A 21,056-nucleotide genomic window follows, 5' to 3' on the forward strand; every position below is an offset into this window, starting at 1 on the left:
CTGCGCAAATGTGTACTGACTCGCACTCAGTGACTACTAAGTGTTGGCAACATGTCAACACCGTCGACTCGATGGGACGTTCAAACGTGGCCGGAGCTACGTTTAAAATTGTGCAGGCCATTGTGAACTTGGTGATGCAATACTAAGCGCAAGGTGATGACGAAGAGTCGGACGGTTCTTGCTTCGCTGGAGAGTTCTCACTCCTCAGAGAACCATCGGAAAGCATGATCGAGCTCTACGCGGTGTTGATTAATTTTGATAGTTCTATATATTAGAATTAGACCATTAGTTCACTGTGGAATGTACGTATAACTTCTGTGGCGGGTGGCGATGGTATCTAGAGAACAACGTATGTGAGTCTATATAAAGATCCATGATGATGTCTTAGACACTACTATTACACAATAGCCTTCTGCCAAATGCATCATGTCGGAATCTTCCGAACACGACACGACGGTTTGAAAGATTATCTCAACTCGAAACCCCAGTGGATTTCTATCTCGGATTGCCAAGCTTCTGAGAATGAGAGCATACATCTCTCTGTAGAATGAGAGCAGCAAGTGACCAGCCACTATTTGCGGCAGGAGGAAGAAAAGTGAACCTCCGGATAAAATGTACCAACGCCGTAGTGCTAATGGAACGGCACAACCTTGTTGGTGACGAGGCTAGACGCTAATACTACTCATCTATTATCATAATGACGATAAGAATGATGCTTAGTCGAACGTCTGTTCAAAGATGGTAATCGGCTTGTGATATTTGACCTTTTCACCACCTTACTCATACACTAAGGAGATATCGATGTAGCAGTCAAAGGTCCACACTGCGAAATCCGTGGTGGAAATGTTATATCCGAGAACACACCCTGGGAGTTATTCGTCGCAGTGACAGATGCGTCCACATACGCGAGTCATAACTGAGTCCGCAGATATGGATTTTTGCCTTGTAGTGCGGCAATGGCATCAGCTCTGCTCGCGGCCTTGACCGTGCCAATCTGAAGAACACACACGTTAGTGTACAATGTGCGCTAACGTGTTTGCATGGCTACGATGCATACAGATGTCATCGGTATTAAGAGCTCCTTCCCCCCGTCGACGTCTTTACCACTACTGAGACGAGCCCTGGGGATGAAAACACCCACATCGACCATCGAACCCTCATCTAACTCGATGTGTCGTGCTGTATTCCCCTCTGCATGAATGTCATCATTGACGGGAAATGGGTTTGCCCGGAGGACTCAAAGTTCCAGAGTAGGATTATAGCGCGTATAAGCACCATTTTAGCGACTCAGCTTGCCCGAGTGGCGATCAGTGCTGGCCAAATTAGAGTTTCGGAGGGCTCTCGGCGTACACAGGCAGACGGAGAGTACCAAGGTCCACGTTGATGAAAGTGTCATTCACCAACAAAGCTTGGGTGTAGGCGAAGACGACCAGATAGATTACTGCGATGTTTATACCCATCGTGAACAGCATCCAGCAATAAGAGTTTACTGCTAACGAAAATAGCCAATGACTGTCAAGTGCTTTATACACCTCGTGTCCAAAGTCCAAGGCTGGTCTCAACGTGATTTAACTACGAGTGTGCGTGTGGGCCAAGCCTCGTCACGTGTCGAATCGACCACAACTGTGAGGGTCGCGTGGTATGAGTCCCTCAGCTGCCACTTGAATTTAGGAATGCCTCCAGCTCCTGAATATCGTGCTACGAGTTGGGTAGTACTTAGTCGTACTGGATAATGCCTAAAACTGCGACAAACTTGAGATCGATCGCATTCACGTACGTCAATGTCACAGGCCCAGCCCACGCGAGCAATTATTATCGGCGTTAGTCGTTTACACTCAACACCTCGACAGGTTCATAACAGTGACACTCATAACAGTAACAGCAATGCAGACATGACAAGGAGAGCTCAAGGCCTTCATACTCGACTGAAAGCTAGTTCTTTGGAGGCTCGCGACCGCACCTGGAAGATTCCTTTTTTTCGCAACACATACCTTTGGGAGACCTACCTGACGTATCACCACTATGATAGCGAATACCTGAGAGAAAGAAGGTACAGCGAGAGGCTCAGCCGAGTGCGGACGTACAATGGCTATAAACACGACCATCGTGGATTGCTTCACGACGAATGTCCCGGAGTTGACCTTGTTCGTGTCTTCTGGATACGTAATGGTTTTGACCAGGCGCTTGGAATTGATGACCGTTGGAGAACTCCGGACGAGGTCCGTATTCTGAAATGGGAGAGTTCACAATGGAGTGGTCACAGTTGAGGTCACCCATCTCTGACTGGTCTCATTTTTGGCTGTGGGACGAGAGTTCATCTGACCTTTCTTCTCCTCATCCTCGACTACCCCGACGGACCGCTTCTCCATAGTGTGGTCCCAAGGATGGTCATCCACGGTGTGAGACCAGTGAGGGTCCGACAGGTGGTCCCAGGGGTGCTCCTCCAGATCATGATTCCAAGGCGCCTCTTCCACCGGAGGCAACCGGTGTTGATGATCCCGCTCACTCCCCCAGAGATGCCTTTCTAGCTCACGCGACCAATATTGATCTTCTGCTCGGTGATCCCTAGGGTGGTCCTCACTTCCGTGATACCAGGGACGGTCCTCGGCCTTATGGTCCCATGGATGGTCATCCGCCTCGTGGTCCCAGGGGTGGTCCTCGGTCTTGTGGTCCCAGGGGTGGTCCTCCACCCTGTGGTCCCAGGGGTGGTCCTCGGTCTTGTGGTCCCAGGGGTGGTCCTCCACTCTGTGGTCCCAGGGGTGGTCCTCGGTCTTGTGGTCCCAGGGGTGGTCCTCCACTCTGTGGTCCCAGGGGTGGTCCTCGGTCTTGTGGTCCCAGGGGTGGTCCTCCACTCTGTGCCCCCAGGGGTGGTCCTCCACTCTGTGGTCCCACGGATGGTCCTCGACCTGGTGGTCCCAGGGATGGTCTTCCGCTCTGTGGCTCCAAGGATGGTCCTCGGTCTTGCGGTCCCAGCGGTGGTCCTCGGCCTTGTGGTCCCAACGGTGGTCCTCGGCCTTGTGGTCCCACGGATGGTCCTCGACCTGGTGGTCCCAGGGATGGTCCTCGTGGTGCCAAGGACTGCTCTCTGCCCTGTGGTCCCAATGATGGTCTCCACCGTCATACATCGATTGATGGCCCCCCTCCTCTCTCTCCACCGACTTCCATCCCGAGTCCACCTCTCGACCACCCTCACGGTTCCAATGAGAGTCTTCCTCTTCCACCTTTCCTTTCTCATGGCCGCCATGGTCCAGCTCCCACTCGTTAGGGTCGAAGGCCTCCTCAGTGTGTCGACGATATAGTCCTTCAACGTAGTCGTGAGCGTCGCCGTGTTTCAACTTGTTGAGAAACCCAGGATGGTAAAACTCTACTTCCTTCAGAACGTCTCTGAAGTCACTCGAGTGACCGTGTGTATCGAGTAGTCTCATCAAGTCCGCAAGACGCTCAGTGTTGTGTTCACCAGGATGGTGTTCGTGGGAATCGGGGAAAAGGACCCGTCGGAAGAGATCGAAGGCGGCCTCTTCCAAGTGACCAGGGTCTCTACCAGATGGCGGATGACTGTTTGAGTATTCTTCTTCACGATAGGGTTGGCCTGGTTCGTAAGGCATGTTCCTATAAAAAGTCAGACAGTGTTCATGGCGGTGGACTTCGGAATCAAAGTCATCGATTAGAATGGCGAGCGCGGTTCGCGTCAACTTTTCTCGATGTCTGTGATTGTTTGGCGTGTTCAAGCTTCGGAAAGGAGATCGTTGCGACGAAACTACAATGGGGCACTCCTTTCTTTATTGTCACGCTGACTTTTGCAAGCTCTAGTCGATTCTCGTCAGGACTATTGATCGTTGTTCTTCCGACTGAAGTGAGTCCTCTGGGATAACACTACTACCCTAATAATGCTAGCGAGCCGAAATGGTCTAAGATTGGCAGCTGCTCCGTTTGCTGCGGTATCGGCGGCAAGAGCCTTCGCAACCTCCTCTGCATCTGCGCAGACGGCAGGCATGGTATCTTCTCGATTCGGCTGGCAGAGATCGAGAGAAGACAACAGGAAGAGACTAGCGGTAAGAGGACCATACAGACCCCTGCCCTCACTTGGTCCCTCAGATGGTCTTCGCTGGTAGCGCCGCTCTCTTTGCGGGGGCCCTGGCGGTCAACGAGTCCTTCACAAGGCACTTCAGTGAGTGTGAAAACAGCATGCCCAAGGAGGATCCAATGTCGGTCTTCGGGATGGTAGACGGATTAGGTTGGAGGGTTGGTGGCAGGTATCGCAGCAAGGAGAACAAGCCCGTTCAGAAGCCCCATGAAGGGGAGCCTCATCACGAGGAGATCACTGTATTTGCTGGTAATGGGGAGTAGGTTGGTATCTTAGCACGCTCCATGAAAGATACACATTAGGTCGGTTGCGGGCCTTTCGGAATAGGGCGTTCTGTTGTCAGGTAGCGCCAACAGGAAACTGGCGGAGAGCATCTGCGAACACCTTGGCACTCGCCTCGGCCGAGTCGCCCTCGGTCGCTTCGCCGACGGTGAAGTTAGTCTGCGTATCCAAGAGAGCATCCGCGGCAAAGATGTGTATCTCGTCCAACCCACCTCCCCTCCTGTCAACGAGAACCTCATGGAATTGCTTCTTATGATCTCAACATGCAGACGGGTAAGGCGGAGGTCATATGCCCATCTCCCATGTGGTTTATTGGTAGGCCTCGGCGAAGAGAATCACAGCTGTGGTACCTTACTACGGGTACGCTAGACAAGATCGTAAGATGAGCAGTCGCGTGCCTATCTCTGCCGCTGATGTCGCAAGGTAGTGTCTTCCGACCTACCCCCATGCGTTAGTGCTCCCTCCTTGCAGACTATTGGAGACCATGGGTGTCGACAGAGTCGTTGCAGTAGACTTGCACTGCGGACAGATTCAGGTCGGAATAATTCGCAATTCACCAGGTTAGTGATTGTCATCATTTATAGGGGTTCTTCGGCCCTCGAGTGCCCGTCGACAACCTGGAAGCCCAAGTTATCGGCTTGGAGTACTTCCTAACAAAGCCTCTCGTGAAGCCAGTGATCGTCTCTCCTGATGCTGGTATGTAGGATGAGCCGCCGCTTGTGGTCAGTGACTATCTCAACAGGTGGTGTGTACCGCGCCCGTAAGTTCCAGGAGGGCCTCATCAACCACGGTGTTGAGGATGTTGCCATCGCGATGCTCATCAAGCAGAGGGATCGCCCCAATCAGGTTGGTCCCGTGCCATGGTACTCCCCCTGTCGAAGGCGTTTTAGGTGGCCCGGATGGATCTGGTCGGTCAAGTGGCTGGTAGCGACTGCATTATCGTGGATGATATGATTGATACCGCCGGCACACTCTGCGAGGCGGCTAGAGAGCTTAAGAAGCACGGCGCCTTGCGTGTATTCGCCTTTGCAACTCATGGTCTACTCAGTGGCCCAGCAAAGGTGACCAAGATGACCCCGATCGGAAAACGAGACCGTCTCTGTTCAGGCGCGTATTCAAGCGTCCCCGTTAGAAGAGGTTATTGTGACTGATAGTATCCAGCACAGCCCTGAAGACTCCAAGGAATGCCCCAAGGTGAGTTTCCTCCCAGCAGCTGCTCTTTCGATGGTACTCTCCCTCAGCTCACACAGTTGTCGATCGCTGTGCTTATCGCGGATGCCATCCGTCGCATTCACCAGAAGGAGAGTCTCCATGACCTCTTTGGTGTAGCCCCCGACGCGTAGTTGCGATTGAAGTACCGGCGTGCTAATGTTTACGAATTGTCTTGTTGCAACTTAAGTGATGGTATCAGCAACAGCTGCTCTTCCTAGGATAGTGGTTTCACTGCAAAATCGACTTGTGTGGAGCGTTGCTCAGTTACACTTCTCTGCATTGGATTCGGATGGAGCTCTCGGGAGCTTACGCAGGCTTAGTGGTTGTTGGGCTTATAATACCTCACGTGCTACGATGATGCTTCCAGTTGCAACGCCTTCGCGTAGCAGTCTTTGCAATGTGAATAGGGAACGGTTTTGCGCTGCCTTGAACGTTGATATCGACACTTTCTACCGAGGTGTGCTACAGGAAAAAGCCTCGCTCTCATGAGATTTCGTGGCGCGTGAAAAGTCCTCTTCCTACTGTGTCTGTGATCATCCCTCTAACTCTAACACAATACTCAATGTAGCATAACAACATACAACGAATAGATCGACGTCCAAGCACATGTAACCATTGAAAACAATCTGGTAGATTCATTCTGGTGATGAGTCTGTAAACTCGATAGTTTCCCAATCTCTTGTGGGAGGGGGGAGCCGTACCGCCTTCCGGCCAGTCCTCGTGACTCGCTGAAGTGGCAACGGAGGAACTTTAAAGTGCTTCTGAAAAGCGACGTTCTTCTCAAACTTGTCGTCTTGCATTTCCTCAACGGTCGTCAATGATTTCCTCCCGGCCCCACTGAATGACTCGGGGCTCTCGACTTGGGCCGGCCAATGTTCATCATTGGCGTGCCGAATGATGGACGGGTTGGATTCTGTGCTGACTGCAGGTTGCTGTACAGACGACGTCAGCTCTTCACAGGGGGATGGACTGCCATCAGTTTGCTTGCCATGCTCACTTGCGGGCCTTGACTGGGCCTCTTCCGTATCTTGCTCGCTCAACCCTAAGATACCCCCAGGATGACTCCATGCTACTCGAACATCTTCGGAGCGCACACCACCATCCAACTCCTCCACAACTTCACCGACCGCGGACAACTCCCGACAGAAGGATGTGGCCTCCTCAGTGACAGCAAGCTCCTGCTCCTGCTGCTGCTCATGTGCCGTATCAAATACCGATACCTCAAGCCCACCCAGTTCCGCCACTACGTGTCTAGAGATTTCCTTTGCCGATGAGTAGTCAACGTCCTCGCGAGTCTCAAGATTTGCGCCACTCGCTGTTCTCATCTCTCCCTCTTCGACTTCCCATTTGAGCTCCCCAGGGGCCTCGTCTATGAGGCTGCGGTTAGATTTGAGAGTATCCACTGACGATTGAGAAGACGGCTGGGAGACCCTCTCACCAATGGCCGTCATAGTCTCATCAAAAGATGGATGTGGTGCTCCCAAGACGTTATCGGGTACATCCGGGTTATCACCTTTCAACGGCCCTTCCGCTGATACTCTCACCTCGTTCTCCGCTTCAGCACTGACCCCGTCAGCCTCCTCACTAATTTCGCCGGCCTCCTCACTGACCTTCGTGGTCCCCTCACAGACCTCGGTGGTGCCCTCACTGACCTCGGCGGTCTCCTCACTGACCTCGGCGGTCTCCTCACTGACCTCGGCGGTCTCCTCACTGACCTCGGCGGTCTCCTCACTGACCTCGGCGGTCCCCTCATTGACCTCCACGGTCTCCTCGCTGACCTCGGCGGTCCCCTCACTGACCTCGACAATCCCCTCACTGACCTCGGCGGTCTCCTCATTGACCTCGGCGGTCCCCTCACTGACCTCGACAATCCCCTCACTGACCTCGGCGGTCTCCTCACTGACCTCGGCGGTCTCCTCATTGACCTCGGCGGTCCCCTCACTGACCTCGACAATCCCCTCACTGACCTCGGCGGTCTCCTCATTGACCTCCGTGGTCTCCTCATTGACCTCGGCGGTCTCCTCATTGACCTCGGCCGTCTCCTCACTGACCTCGTCAGCCTCCTCACTGACCACGACGGCCTCCTCCCTACCGCGGTGACTCTTCTCCTCCATAGGTGAGTCGCATACCTGGAAACAGGTCATGGCAAATCAACCGATACAAGCATAATCCATATATTCGGACCGGTAGAGGCTCACCTCCCCCACTCTGCAGGTACCCAAATGACGGGATCGACGAGCCACTGAGACGCACCACCGCCGCACGGTATCACTGACGACGTTACGCATCTGAAGGGATGATCTACTCCAACCTGCTGACCTTCGTCCTCCCCAGCCTACCACTGAGTGAATTGCCTTCTCCATCAGCCTCGCTCCCTCACGTTTCCTCATCACTGCCTTCTCATACCTCTCCTTCTCGTCAACTAGAGCCCGATAGCCCATACCAATACTTCGCCGAGCCACCACAAGCGCCAGCCGCCTCAAGGAGCTCCTCCGAGCACCCGAGAGTCTATCTGCGTACCTCAGGAGTGCATCCCCAAGGATCCTAGTACAGTTAGAAAGTGTCTTTTCCTCCACCCTAGCCATCTGAGCATGGCAACTGAGGATTCGGAATGCACGAGCCTGCCTAGCTGCCACAGCTGACTTTAATACTCGACCGAACTGGTCAGAGGCTTTGAGCTTGCGGACTTCCACCGTCCCCTTCACGAGTTGCCTCCATGTGAAGAAAGCCCATCTACGTCTGACTCCAGCCTCAACCGCATTCACCAATCGCAAAGATTTCTCCCGCGCATCTCCCTCCGAGTCCCTCCGAAACCTCTCAAGGACCTCATGGTGCCTCCTCGCCGACACAAAGGAGGCGTATTGTTCACCTCGCATCTCTGCCACAGCGTCGCTCAACGCCGCTACCCAAACATTCCTTTCTCTAGGAGAGCCAGCGAGGAACTCAACCCGAGCGATGGGCGATGCGGGCCCTCCCTGGCATCCTTTGACGTATCTGAGGACAGCAATCAACACTGAGTTTGTTCGAGTATGAAAACGTGATCGTAACTATGCTAATGTACATCCTTGCGATTCCCATTTCCACGAAGCCCAACGATTGATACCAAAATTCCAGAAGCCCCATACCAACTTTATTGTAAATCGTTGATCGACTCGGTCGCTGTGGGAGAACGGTCCCTTCTCAACCGCTTCAATGCTGCTGAGACGTAGGACGAATTTAGGTCTCGCGTCGGCTTCCGACGAAAAACAGAGAAAGAAATTCTGCATTATGGCTGCCCACTCTCCCATGTAATGGGGTAGGAGGATCCCCTGAGGTAAAAATAAGGGAAGCAAATTTAGTCTTATGTATTACAAAACTCCGATATTTCCTCCAAAGGCGACCGCTGTGGGCCGCTGGGCTCCTCTCGCTGAGTTCATTGAGAGCTTCCGACTCGTCAGAAAACCTCAATGACCTTCTCATGCCTGATGGTTCCGTGGAGAGAGGCTTAGGTGAAATGGTGTCCATTGCATAGCACAAGTAGAAACTGTAGCAAACGAATATGGCCTTTCCTCACAACACAGCATCTAGGGTGACTCTGGCTAATCATTGCTACTGCTCCCGCACGGTGTGACACTCTGAGCTAGTGGGATGGTCACTGTCTTTATGCGACGACGGAATATCATCTGTGAATTTCAGTCTACTCAACCGACCGTTGAGTAGGGATCGTTTCTAGAGCTGGTTCTATGAACAGCAAATCCCAGAATCGTTTCTAGAAACGCTTCTCAGAATTAAAATCGGTCAGTGTTTGTGGCGGCTGCGTCCACTGAAACAACAGGTGTTGGTTGGAAAATGAGGGAGAAAATGCGGTGTGCAGGGATCGAACCCGGGAATGATTATGCGTGCGGGTACAATATGCGGGGCGCCCAGTACGAATTTTAGTAAGCAGTTCAGCGATCTTTTGCCTATCGCTTTCTCATCTGATCTTTTGATGGTGGCTAAGATCTAGGATATCAACCTTGCTCTATGGGATGACGGAAATAACCATTATAAAATCGAATGAACGTATGCATCTAGACTCATCAAATGGTGTGAATGCTGAGGAGTACTGAGAGTATCCGGCAAGAAGTAGGAGAGCTGACATACATCTTCTATCGACTTCATCATAATACTCATTTTCATAACATCTATTGTCGAGTTAGTTCACGTAAGGGTGAGCACACAGCTGCCTTGTAGGTGCTCTCGGTCATGTCCAGCAAGGAGGCAACCGGCAAAAGAGAACCTCCATCACCGGCGGGCACGGTCAGCAGTAGTGGTGGTGGCGGTGTCGAGTCAGCGAGGATAGAAGCTGATAAATTCGAGATGACTTCAATTCAAAAGGTTCGAGAATCATCATAAATGGACAACTCTGATGAGATTGCGCTACTGCTAGGCTGTTGAGATCGTCCGTGAGGTCCCAGCTGATGCACCAGAAGAACTATCGAGGCGGTTGCTGGCGGCCTTGGAGGAGTCTCTAGACATGTGCATTGGCGAGCTGGCCAAGGAAGGGTAGTTATATAAGAGGTAGTTGCTCTCCATGTTCCCTTGTAGATCTTCGAAAACCACGTGTCGATGGAGACCCATAGTGCCCATATCGGACACTTACCTTAGTCTGATGCCGGCCCAAGGGTTAGCTAGTGCGGTCAAGGTAAGAGAGGAGGAGGTCGTGAGGATTTGATGGAACTGATCAGGTGGTGTCATCTCGTATATTATCAGCAAGACGGTTCCTACATGGTAGAGTGGAAAGCAGAGTGAGTGCCCTGCCGGCCACAGCGACAGAGAAGGAGGTGAACTATGGGAATATCTTAGGTTCACTCGACATGGATTCAAATTAGGTCAAGATGGCAGCTACTGGGGACTCTTCCTTCACTTTGCAAGTTGTGATGGTATTAAGTAGAGCGCTGGACAGGTTGGACTCATCGAGGCCTCAAGACTGGGCCACTCGGGCTAAGGCTGCGGGGTAGTAGCAATGTTGGCGTGGGAATATATGTTCGCTTGCCTCAGCTGAGCTCGGGAGTTTTCTCACTAAGTATAGGAGTTAACATACGAATTCGAGTAGAAATGCACATAGCTCAATAGGAATATACCAAAATTTCCTCAGAATTTCCATATCGTCACCGACACATGCATTCGTTCGCTTTCCTCAGCTGAGCTCAGAAGGAGTTTTCTTACTTATTATAGAAGTTTATATACGACTTCGAATAAAAGTGTACAAAAACCAAGGAAAATTTCCCAAAATTTTCTCAGACTTTTAGCCTGCTTTGGTATTTGCAACTTCTAGGTCAATCGAGGATATACTCCCGATGGACCTCAAGGCTCTCTGCCACGTTTACAGGACGCCTTTTAACAGGCATTGGACTACCATCGATGCATCATTGGCTGCCCAGAAGGATCCAGAGTAGTACACACTCCTCAGCCGCATAGTAGCATGCCTCGTTTTCTTGTAGTGCGTCCAGCGTCAGCGAGGAGGAAATGAAAAAACTTTGGGAACTGTGGGAGCGCATATGGCCTGGCGATACGAAAAATTTATCGGAAAAAGAAAAGAAGGATTGCGTGGTTGATCTGATGAAAGTAAGCTTGTAATTTCAGGCGAAGAATTCTCATATAGTTTTCTCAGGCGAGAGCGTTCATATCGCAAATACAATATGCACTTCGTCAAATGCCAGAACGGCCACAGGAGACCTCGGGACCGTTTAAGACGCCTTCAGATGTGAAGCAACTCACCAACGACCTCCGCAACGCTGTGTATTCCGTTTTACATGTGAGGGGGATCTGCTGCACTTCCTGTTGATGCTATTTTGGTGGTCAGGTCACCAAGCTCGGGGCAGTAGGGGAGCCTAATGCTATCAAGCGTGCTGACGTCCCTGTGGAGTGAGTAGTAGTGGAGTAGGTGTTCCTGGGAGGTTTCGTGTTAGATTTTCTGTCCAAGCTGCGAGTCTTCCTGAGCTGGCCTTGGCCCTCACAGACTATACGGTGATGCGGCGGACGGCAGCACATATTCTCATCAAAGCTCATAGTGCTTGCAACCGCATTTGGGACTGCAAGAGGGTGAGCAGGAGGAGGAGGTCTCGGGTTCGACCCTCGCATGTGTCATTTTTCCACGAACAGGACACTCCAGACTTCCGAGCACAGCTGCAACACCGAAGAGAAGTGTTCCATCCAGTCGTTGATCTACGCCGTATGATTCACAACGTATTCGGGTCGAGCTTCTCTAGTCTAGCCGACTACCTCCTACGAAAGGAAACCCATTGGTTGGGCTGGAAAGGCATTGCTGTTAGCAAAGTACTACTACCACTTGGGAAAGCCGTACAGCTGGTGACTTATTCATTCAGGAAGTTTGCGGTCCATTTTTGCACTCTACGCACAGGGAAAGATTCGGCACGCCCTGGCCGCCCTCATGTCAAACTAAGGCTGATGTCGTGATCGGTGATGGTACATTACCAACGAAGAGGAAGAGCGCTGACCGATCCAGTGGTAGGGTAGCTGCGGTGACACCCTTGGTGACACGTTGTTATAGAGTCTCCTCCCCCGAAGAGAACTCGACATAGTAAGGCTGTCCCTAGGCATGTCGAGAGGATGTTGCAGATGCTACATGAAGCAGTGAGTTCCCCATGTTGGAATATATGCTCGCCTTCCTCCGCAGCTGAGCTCAGGTGTTCTCTCACTAGTTATACAAGCTTACGTATGAATTTGGGTAGAAGTATACAGGCATCAACGAGAATCACCCAAAATTTCCTCAGAATTTTCATTTGTAGTTGACCGTGTGTATATTTTTTCACGCTGGTGGCTTCATTGGAGTTTCACAGCTTGTTTTACGCGAAGTAGAGCGTAAAATTCGGTGAAAAACGCGATATTCGCGTGAACTAGTGTTTTTCATATCACTAGGGTGAAGCTCTAATGATTGCCGTCCAGAGAGTTGTCCATGCAGGCGGACGCTTCGGCTGTCTCCCCATACGCGCCCTCCCCTGAAAGCAGTCCGGCTGGCAGTGATGATGAAGTAGAGGAGGAGAATCAGTGTGAAGTAAGTATCAGCGGATGTGTGTAGTTGGTGAATTTCGGAAATTTTCAGAAGTACATGAATAAGGTGATGCAACACGACGATCCTGAAGAGGGCATTGAGGAGGACTATCGCTGCTACAACAACAAAATATTCCAGTGGCAGTTACGGAGGATGCTGGCCCGATCGGTGAGATTTTTGGCAAGTCCTCGTGGGGAAGTGATATTCTCCTTAGCACATTGAGTGCTATAACAAGAAGCCTGCGCCGGTTAGCAATGACGCTGCTAAAGATGAGCTTATCGAACTCGTGTATCGGTTGAAGGGGAAGGAGCGAGCCAAGGTGACCATTGAAACGTGTGGTTTATCAGTGGGGGATTCCTTCGCAGTGGTTGAGGTGTAGTTGATATTCCTGTGTCAGGCCGCAGTGGAGAGTGAAGCTCCCCGTGATGGAGATGGAAGTGTTGTTGTTGCTGAATCTAAGACGACTTTAGCTGATAGTGCATCGTAGCTCAGAGGTTTCGGGTAGTTTTACTATACTTGTGTTGGTAACAGTCTGGGGAAATTGGGATAAAACGAGAGCTTGTCGAATGTTCGAGCAAGGACCTTCCTTCCGACTAGAGTAGTAATTTCAGTGATCAGTGGTACTCCCGAGGGCATCACTTGCCGAGGACCCTTAACGGGCTATAAGAACCTATACAACCTCGTCGGTTGAGAGAATACAGAGTTGTAACATGAGTATTAGCATGTCGAATTCACCCGTCAAATTGAGGGCTGCTAAACACAGCACAATAGCGCCGCTACTGTAACCCAGGCTCGACTTCGATTGTGGAACTTGCACTTCCCACTAATTGGCGTCCTGTCGGCTCTCGGTGGAAATCTCCGTTCCTGGTGTTATATAGTCCATTCTATCGGCAGATCGTTTAAACGATAGGGTGTGTTGGTATTTTCAATGGCCTTTTAAGGAGCATGAGTTCGGATGATAATTGTCAACACAAGATGAGAAGGGAATTCAGAGGACGACAACAAGAACAAGTGACATGCTTAGACACTATAAGAAGGGTAATTCATTTCTCGGTCTTTTTTAATCTCACATTGGCCGTGAGGGAGGCGTGGTCCGAGGTTCGATTCCTGGCAAGGGCATTTAAATATTCTCTCAAAAGTTGCACTTACACGAACTGCTGCCGATATTCGTTTAGCAGATGCATTTTCTCCGAAGGGTCATCAGCGTCAGGATATTGAATTTTCTCGATTCCATTTCGAAGATCCAAATTTCCACGCCATAACGTAGCATCAGCAACGCTTACGTCCACCAACTGAAGAACCCACAGGGTTGATACGGCAGAGGAGACGGCAGCGTTGGAGTATATGTTTGCTTTCCTCATCTGAGTTCAGTAGTTTCCTCAATTAGCCACGAAATTCAAGTAGCAATGTTCAGAATCCAACAAAAAATTCCTAAAATTTCATATCATCACCAACACATGTGATCGACAATTTCCCACACTGCGATACAGTCTACTTCCACTTGAGTGTTTCCCGTCATCTGCTGTTGGCCCGGTGGGACCTCGAGTTGGATCGCACCGCTCACACGAGTTGCCCAGATGTAATCAAGTCGTGTGGGAAAAGACGGGATACTCTGAAGAACAACGTTGAATAGGAAAACGCATCTGTTCGTGAATGTCCACCTCATCGTTGGTAGCGCCGTACAAGGCGACGATGGAGTTACGGAGATCACTCCAGTCGCCAACAAATGACTGTGGTCTTCCATACCCAGCCTGACGGGCGAATTCAGCCCAGACGTCGCTGAAGCCTGCCTCCTGCATCTGCACCCGAGCCAGGGCATACAGTGACTCCCCCTCGGGACCCTGAGGCCAGCTAAGAGTTTCTACACCCGATGATGTGAATGATACTCACTGCCGAGTTGTGTTCCCTTTCGGTGCCGTCAATGTTGAAATCACCGGTTAGAAAAGCGGCTACTATTTCTCTCCTTCTACCCGTTTTCTCACCCTCAACGGCGGCTTTCCTGACTCGCTCATAGAGATGGAGCGCATCACGCTGACAATAATACAGCTATAGCCCTATGAGAACGAATTATCTCAGCAAAGAAGTCAGAAAAGTAAAATCGTCGAAACACAGCTAGAATCAATTCGTTTCTCACACTTCAGTGCACTATCAGAGTGCAATGAGAAAGTAAAGCGTCAGTATTGAAGTATATATACTCGTTTTCCTCATCTGAGTTTAGCAGTTTTATCACAAACTATAGGAGTTTGCATACGTGTGGAAGTGTTGAAAACCCCCGTAAAATTTCTCAAAAAAATTTCCTCACAATTTTCATGTTCCTACCAACACATGTAGTTGAACATGTGCATATTTTCTCACTCTAGAGAGCGCGTTGAAAACTCACCAGCTGATGCACTTTCACATTCGCGTCGTCACCTGCGTCCATATGAGTTGTCACGACGATTATCAACTAAGTGGAATGAAATCGAGAAAAAAGTTGGTTGGGAAAGCGCCCACATCTTTTCCTCGATCGAGAACCGCACAGAGAGCGCCCTTCGATGCAAAGGAGTCTTCAGTAGTAGAATCAACGAATCGGATAAATCTAAGCAGTAAGATGAAAAAATGGAGAAATGAATAATACGAACTCTTCGTGCAGTATCGGCCACTTTGACATTATTATCAAACCGCTGTCCAAGAATTTAGGAGCGCACTCGCAAATATGTGATCCGTGAGCTCTGGTGTGGTGCTGTAAATGAGTATCTACAAGAAGATGGTGAAAACTTCGATTGATGGGTTGATGACTTTTCTCGAGTGCTGCTAAGACTTCGCTCCGCTGAAACATGCGGAAGCAACAACAGCAGTTGATACAGCTCGCGACCACCGAGTGCGACCCCGACCAGACTTCTTGTAGGGTCACGATCTGTTGGGGGTATGATTTGGCGAAGGAGTGGTATCGGAAATACTCACGTCGATGTTGTCCGTAAAGACCGACTCTATAATGTGATCGGAGACTCTCTCTGCTCGGGAGGGCAGATCGAAGTCTAAGCAGCATGGGAAGTTGGCGCGGACCTACGATGAGGAAGAAGGATGGTATGCAAAAATGGCAGCGAGGAAAGCCCACTGGTATGAGCCATGAGTTGAAAGTCATGAGCTTGATGGTGGCGTCTGACGATGCTGCTGCTGCTGATTTGCTCGAAGTGTGGTATCCGTTAGACATTTGCGTTGGTCATTTGGTAAATAGAGGCAACCACTGAAGGTCATTAACGTGAATATGCAATACACATCGTAATAGTATTATAGATATATTGGTAATATTATAAGTGGACGAGTTCAAGCGCGCAGGTCGCGGTTTTTGAGGGTTTTCCATCTACTAGATATGTAGCTGAAAGCGTAGGTAGATTTCCGAAGGCGGTAATTGATGAAGACTGCTCTCCCGCGCACAGTGCTGCAAAGTATGTACTCGCTTTCCTCAGCTGATGAGCTCAATAGTTTTCTCACTAATCATAGGAGTTCATATACGAATCGAGAAAAAATACGAGAAGTGGACAGAAATTCTCCAAAATTTCCTCAGAGTTTAGATATAATGCGCTGCTTTTCGCGCGCGCCATTGTGATCGATTATCGCGCACTTTCCTCACGCAAATTCGGATGAGAACTTTCCTTATTACGAGGGGCTAAAATGTGTTGTTGGTAGTTGACTTTAGCAGCATGGGGGGTGTGGGTGTTCCACTCCTGAAACTATTGATGATATCGTATCGCACCACGTAGCTGCTGCAGACAGGCCCAAGCGGCAGAAGGCCACCGAGAGGACTCCTTCTACTACGGCTAGGAAGGTAGGGGAAGGGGGAAGCAGGGGAGTTTCATTCGTTTTACGTAGAGTGAAAAACGCGATATTCGCGGTGGTATGCAGTAGTCGTGAAATAGGTTTTTCACTAGTGTTTTTCATATCACTAGGGTGGTGAAACTCCAATATTGTAATATACGTTCAACAGATACTAGGAGTTTTTTCACTAATAATGTGCGAACTAGGGTGAAAAGGAAGAAGAATTTCCTCAGAATTTTCATATTTTCACCAACATATGTGGTTGACCCTGTGCATATTGCAATCGGTGGGAAGTGTTGAAGTTGTGGTAGGATGATAAGAAGCGGTATCGCAACGAACTAGCGGTAACAGCAGAATATCAGGACACGGCGAACGCAACAGGTGAGGAAAAAAAGGGAGAAAAATTTCGTGGTAAAATTTTATTTTTGTTCAGCACTCACCAACAGGGCGAAGTTGGAGCTGATGCAGCTTACGTCGAGTCATGTTTCTGATGGGCGAGATGACACTGAGAGTAGCAGCTCAAGTTCTGAAGCTGTTTTCATAGACCTTACAGTAGTACTCGTACTACCTTATTAACGTGGAAGGGCTCATCTCAGGTGCCGGTGAGGTCTGCAAAGGCGGAGCTTATGGCAATCCCAGGGACGAGTTCGGAATTTTCTTACGATGCGTATAGTTTGCAATCTAAGGAGGAGGAAGTGTTACGGGAGATAGTACGGCCAGATGAGAAGGGGTAGGTTGGAGGGGCAGTGATGAAGTTTGGTAATGCTGGGTTTAGGTCGCCACTTGATGCAGCAGCAGATGAGGATAAGGAGAGGTAGGTCCTTGTCGGGGTGGCGAGGGTGATGAGGAGTGGAGCGTTGGTTAGGAAGGGAGGACGGGTGCAGCAAGAGGAAGAGGAGGAGGAGGCAGTGGATGTGGAGGATGTAGTGGTTGAGGAGGGGTAGTAATGGGGAGGGGGGTACTACACAGTGGTTAATAATAGGTTTATGCTACTACTCTTATTACACTGTTGTTAATAATAATAGGTTTATGCTACTACTCTTATTACACTGTTGTTAATAATAATAGGTTTATGCTACTACTCTTATTACACTGTTGTTAATAATAATAGGTTTATGCTACTACTCTTATTACACTGTTGTTAATAATAATAGGTTTATGCTACTACTCTTATTACACTGTTGTTAATAATAATAGGTTTATGCTACTACTCTTATTACACTGTTGTTAATGATAATAGGTTTATGCTACTACTCTTATTACACTGTTGTTAATAATAATAGGTTTATGCTACTACTCTTATTACACTGTTGTTAATAATAATAGGTTTATGCTACTACTCTTATTACACTGTTGTTAATAATAATAGGTTTATGCTACTACTCTTATTACACTGTTGTTAATAATAATAGGTTTATGCTACTACTCTTATTACACTGTTGTTAATAATAATAGGTTTATGCTACTACTCTTATTACACTGTTGTTAATGATAATAGGTTTATGCTACTACTCTTATTACACTGTTGTTAATAATAATAGGTTTATGCTACTACTCTTATTACACTGTTGTTAATAATAATAGGTTTATGCTACTACTCTTATTACACTGTTGTTAATGATAATAGGTTTATGCTACTACTCTTATTACACTGTTGTTAATAATAATAGGTTTTCCTTTCAGTACGCCTCCTCCCCCTCCTGCCTCCCCTCCGGTTCATCAACTACCAAAGACACAGCCCACCCATCTAGTCAGCCAGGAGCTGCTGCTGGTGGCGCCGTCATCGTCGTCGTCTTGAACTAGATGCCTCACCCTTGTATAGGTTGTTTCCTCTTAACGACTATCAATTTTGTAGTATTTGCCCTCCTCCCCGGATTCATTGTTGGGTTTGTCAATGAGGTTGTAGGGCCCCTGGGGTATACCATCTTTTTGATAACTCAGGAGGCGAGCATTGACTGGGTGGTCCAGATTTGTCACTAAATCTGTATAGTAGTAGTTGGTGTTGTTGTAAGATGATTGGGGTCTCGCAGAAGAGGACGGACACCTCCTATGGGAACTCGTTGGTCGCTCGGAGGGAGTTTACTCGGCAGCAGCAGAAGCATAGGGAAACGATAAGGAAGATTCGCTCTAGCATAGGTCAGTCCGGACCTATTTTGTATCTTACCAGCAGCAACCTAAGATACTCGGCCTCCTGCTGATCAAAGACACCTCACGCTGTATGGTCGGGACTATTATGCTAGGAAGCGTAGGAAGGGGCGAGGGAGGGGGAGGGAGGCGTATTAGAGGTGGCTGTAGGTCAAATTAGGGAGTATGCTAACAACGATTTGAAGATGATAAGGAGTATTGCGCGAACTATGCGGCGAACACCAGAGTTGTTGGTGGGTGTGATTTGAAAATGGAGTGGTACGATAATCATCTCTACAGGGGTCCTCGCGGGGGTCGGGGCCTGTGAGCTTGAATAGGGATAGTAGGAAGAGGGAGCTGTCGAGAATTACAGCGGTAGGGATGAGTAGGCCCTCTGGGGGGAAGGCTGGTATCGTTTTAGGATAACCATGCTATGTTGGACCGCTTGGAGAGGCTGAAACCCTCTTACAGTGTGGCTCATTTGGAGCAAGACTACTTTAGGCAGATGCGGTAGTACGGTGGTGAAAGTGGCGTTTAGATTTGTGGAGAAGGTGTGGTATCAGCTGAATGAAATTAAGGATTTATTATTTGGTGGTTGTATATTTTTGGTGATGATATGAAGTTCACATAGAGAGAATCGACCGTTTTTACTCGGGAAAAAACGTCCGGAAATGCACTAGTGGGAGGTGGTGGAAATGTATATGGCAGGTATATGGTCCAGTCTTGCTCCCATGCGTATAACAGAGGAGGTCGACAGCATCCGCTAATTGCTAGATTGCGAGCTCGAGAAGAAGCAGCTAAGTGAGGCATGGCTCTTGACGCTTACCCGGGTGGTTCGAGTAGGACGTTTATAGGCAGCTTTCGCCGCTATTCGATGTTGTAATTGAAATAGATCTCCTCTACTAAGGAGTGGGGCTCGCGTGTTGGCTTAGCATTGATATGAACTGGAAACGTTGGTAGGCAGAAATGAGGAGAAATATGACGATTCGTATCGACTTGAAAGCTCTGGTAGCTAGCATGCTGAAGGAATCATTCATCAACAGTTATATACGTCTTGATTGAGCGTTGTGCAGGGCGTCAGAGCTAGCCCGACGTCATCGTTTTGAGGAGGAGGCGGAGAGGTATCTCAATGGGAGTAAGTCGACACCGAACTTGAGGAAGGGGAGTCTCGAGGTGGGTCTTTGGGAGGATGGGGTGTTTTCAAGGGAGCTACAGTGAGAAGTACAGGACGTGTAGGGGGCCGTAGCGAATCGGAATGTATTGGGAAGGATGAAGATGTGATGAAATGTTGTTGGTCATGCGAAACTCAGCCGGGTGTGAAATGATCTGGGAGGTCAAAGCGTTCCCCTGTGATGGGGAGAGTGCTGCTCTGTGCCGTGTTTTAGGTACCGCCGTCGGCAGCGTCATCGTATGTCTCCTACTCTGAGCCAATACCATGCACTATCGAGGACGTAGCAAGAGTAGTGGTCGAAGATGTATTGCATGCTGTTCTGCCGACTGAAGGGATGGTTGAAAGCAGGTGGAGGTATGCGCTGTCATCATCGCTATTGGGGAGCTGTGGCTTTGCCTCAGGTATTCCGGACAGGAGGAGGACTCAGAAGAACAGCAGTGGGAATTCCCTTATCGGGTAGGTTCGTGGCAATAGCGTCTAGGGTGGTCCTTCTTAATCTATCAAGCTTGTGAATGCGTTCTTATGAACTATTGATCGTTTCACACTTGATAAGATGCTAGTAGTAGTTCTTTGAGGAAAAGCGGGTATGGCAGTGATAGTAGGAGGGGGAAGGGGACTATTGAGATTCGCCCAAAAGTACAAATCAAGGCCTTTGAGTACTTTCTAATCTAACACATAGCAGTTATCGGAGATATAGCGGGGGGTCTGTCTAAGTCCATGTGTCAGGCTACATCCTCGATAGCCGCTTCCTCGGTGGACGACAGCAGCGCCATAACGGATGAGCCGCATGTGGAAGAGCATACAGCCAGCAGGACGGTTGAAGACCTCATCGATGCCGCTGCGGATCTTTTCACGGATATGGATGGTACGTCTATCGATCTCTTCCCTGTGTTGTAATCTTCATTCGACAGATGATGATTATTCTGTGGACTTTGAGGTGGAGGAAGAAGAAGAAGAGTCTGTGGGGTAGCCGATTGTGACATCTGCCATGTCAAGTTGAACCTTTGTTGTTCATGATTATCCATGCTTTGTGTGCTGAGTACTGTTAATGGTAGTTCGTTATCACTAGAACCCGACAGTAGTGATAATTGTATTTCCACCCTTTGCGTCAGAGGCCGAGCCTTCTGCATGCTGACAGTTCAATGAGGAGCTACTTGAGGGCTATGGAGCGTGGCTGAGCTGAGTTGGCTCCTCGCCTTCAGTGCACGCTTGGCTCACTTGTGATTCCCCAAAGTTTTGGATTGTTTTAGAGCGACCACCCTTTCACGGTTCAAGAGCATCGACCCAAATGGACAGGAGAGACATATAATATAATAGTCAAGCATGTCTAAGTAGAGCCCGAAACCGCGTGA

The 21,056-nt window shown here is 49.4% G+C and overlaps 6 protein-coding genes across 6 annotated transcripts; 3 read left to right on the top strand and 3 right to left on the bottom strand.

The window, feature by feature from the left end:
• Positions 1–2,243: 2,243 nt before the first annotated feature.
• Positions 2,244–3,605, bottom strand: Pmar_PMAR024526 (hypothetical protein; the record flags this gene model as incomplete). Its single annotated transcript, XM_002767285.1, has 1 exon — positions 2,244–3,605. The coding sequence occupies one exon, from the start codon at positions 3,603–3,605 to the stop codon at positions 2,244–2,246; it is 1,362 nt and encodes a 453-aa protein (XP_002767331.1).
• Positions 3,606–3,887: 282 nt separating this feature from the next.
• Pmar_PMAR024527 (phosphoribosylpyrophosphate synthetase, putative) lies at positions 3,888–5,809 on the top strand (the record flags this gene model as incomplete). The annotated part of the gene is made up of 11 exons (XM_002767286.1): positions 3,888–4,052; positions 4,096–4,205; positions 4,254–4,333; positions 4,428–4,639; positions 4,686–4,789; positions 4,838–4,901; positions 4,951–5,062; positions 5,109–5,212; positions 5,257–5,427; positions 5,474–5,560; positions 5,608–5,809. The coding sequence occupies 11 exons, from the start codon at positions 3,888–3,890 to the stop codon at positions 5,707–5,709; spliced, it is 1,311 nt and encodes a 436-aa protein (XP_002767332.1). The 3' UTR covers positions 5,710–5,809.
• Positions 5,810–6,213: 404 nt separating this feature from the next.
• Positions 6,214–8,019, bottom strand: Pmar_PMAR024528 (merozoite surface protein-3, putative; the record flags this gene model as incomplete). Its single annotated transcript, XM_002767287.1, has 3 exons — positions 6,214–7,707; positions 7,777–7,866; positions 7,918–8,019. The coding sequence occupies 3 exons, from the start codon at positions 8,017–8,019 to the stop codon at positions 6,214–6,216; spliced, it is 1,686 nt and encodes a 561-aa protein (XP_002767333.1).
• Positions 8,020–9,788: 1,769 nt separating this feature from the next.
• Pmar_PMAR024529 (hypothetical protein) lies at positions 9,789–13,098 on the top strand (the record flags this gene model as incomplete). The annotated part of the gene is made up of 17 exons (XM_002767288.1): positions 9,789–9,934; positions 9,987–10,102; positions 10,145–10,241; positions 10,285–10,380; positions 10,429–10,553; positions 10,875–10,991; positions 11,041–11,164; positions 11,211–11,354; positions 11,403–11,464; positions 11,509–11,641; positions 11,702–11,875; positions 11,926–12,067; positions 12,111–12,193; positions 12,522–12,614; positions 12,663–12,779; positions 12,826–12,930; positions 13,009–13,098. The coding sequence occupies exons 1-17, from the start codon at positions 9,803–9,805 to the stop codon at positions 13,096–13,098; spliced, it is 1,950 nt and encodes a 649-aa protein (XP_002767334.1). The 5' UTR covers positions 9,789–9,802.
• Positions 13,099–14,021: 923 nt separating this feature from the next.
• On the bottom strand, positions 14,022–15,261 carry Pmar_PMAR024530 (hypothetical protein; the record flags this gene model as incomplete). The annotated part of the gene is made up of 7 exons (XM_002767289.1): positions 14,022–14,042; positions 14,107–14,223; positions 14,273–14,452; positions 14,502–14,642; positions 14,992–15,057; positions 15,105–15,189; positions 15,254–15,261. 7 exons carry the CDS (start codon positions 15,259–15,261, stop codon positions 14,022–14,024), a joined length of 618 nt encoding a protein of 205 aa, XP_002767335.1.
• A 744-nt stretch (positions 15,262–16,005) lies between these two features.
• Pmar_PMAR024531 (hypothetical protein) lies at positions 16,006–18,212 on the top strand (the record flags this gene model as incomplete). Its single annotated transcript, XM_002767290.1, has 8 exons — positions 16,006–16,039; positions 16,355–16,419; positions 16,721–16,790; positions 16,843–16,961; positions 17,006–17,139; positions 17,185–17,223; positions 17,275–17,349; positions 18,080–18,212. 8 exons carry the CDS (start codon positions 16,006–16,008, stop codon positions 18,210–18,212), a joined length of 669 nt encoding a protein of 222 aa, XP_002767336.1.
• Positions 18,213–21,056: the final 2,844 nt, after the last annotated feature.

This window comes from Perkinsus marinus (genome assembly GCF_000006405.1).
Source record: "Perkinsus marinus ATCC 50983 genomic scaffold scf_1104296970858, whole genome shotgun sequence".
NCBI classification, from domain to species: domain Eukaryota; phylum Perkinsozoa; order Perkinsida; family Perkinsidae; genus Perkinsus; species Perkinsus marinus.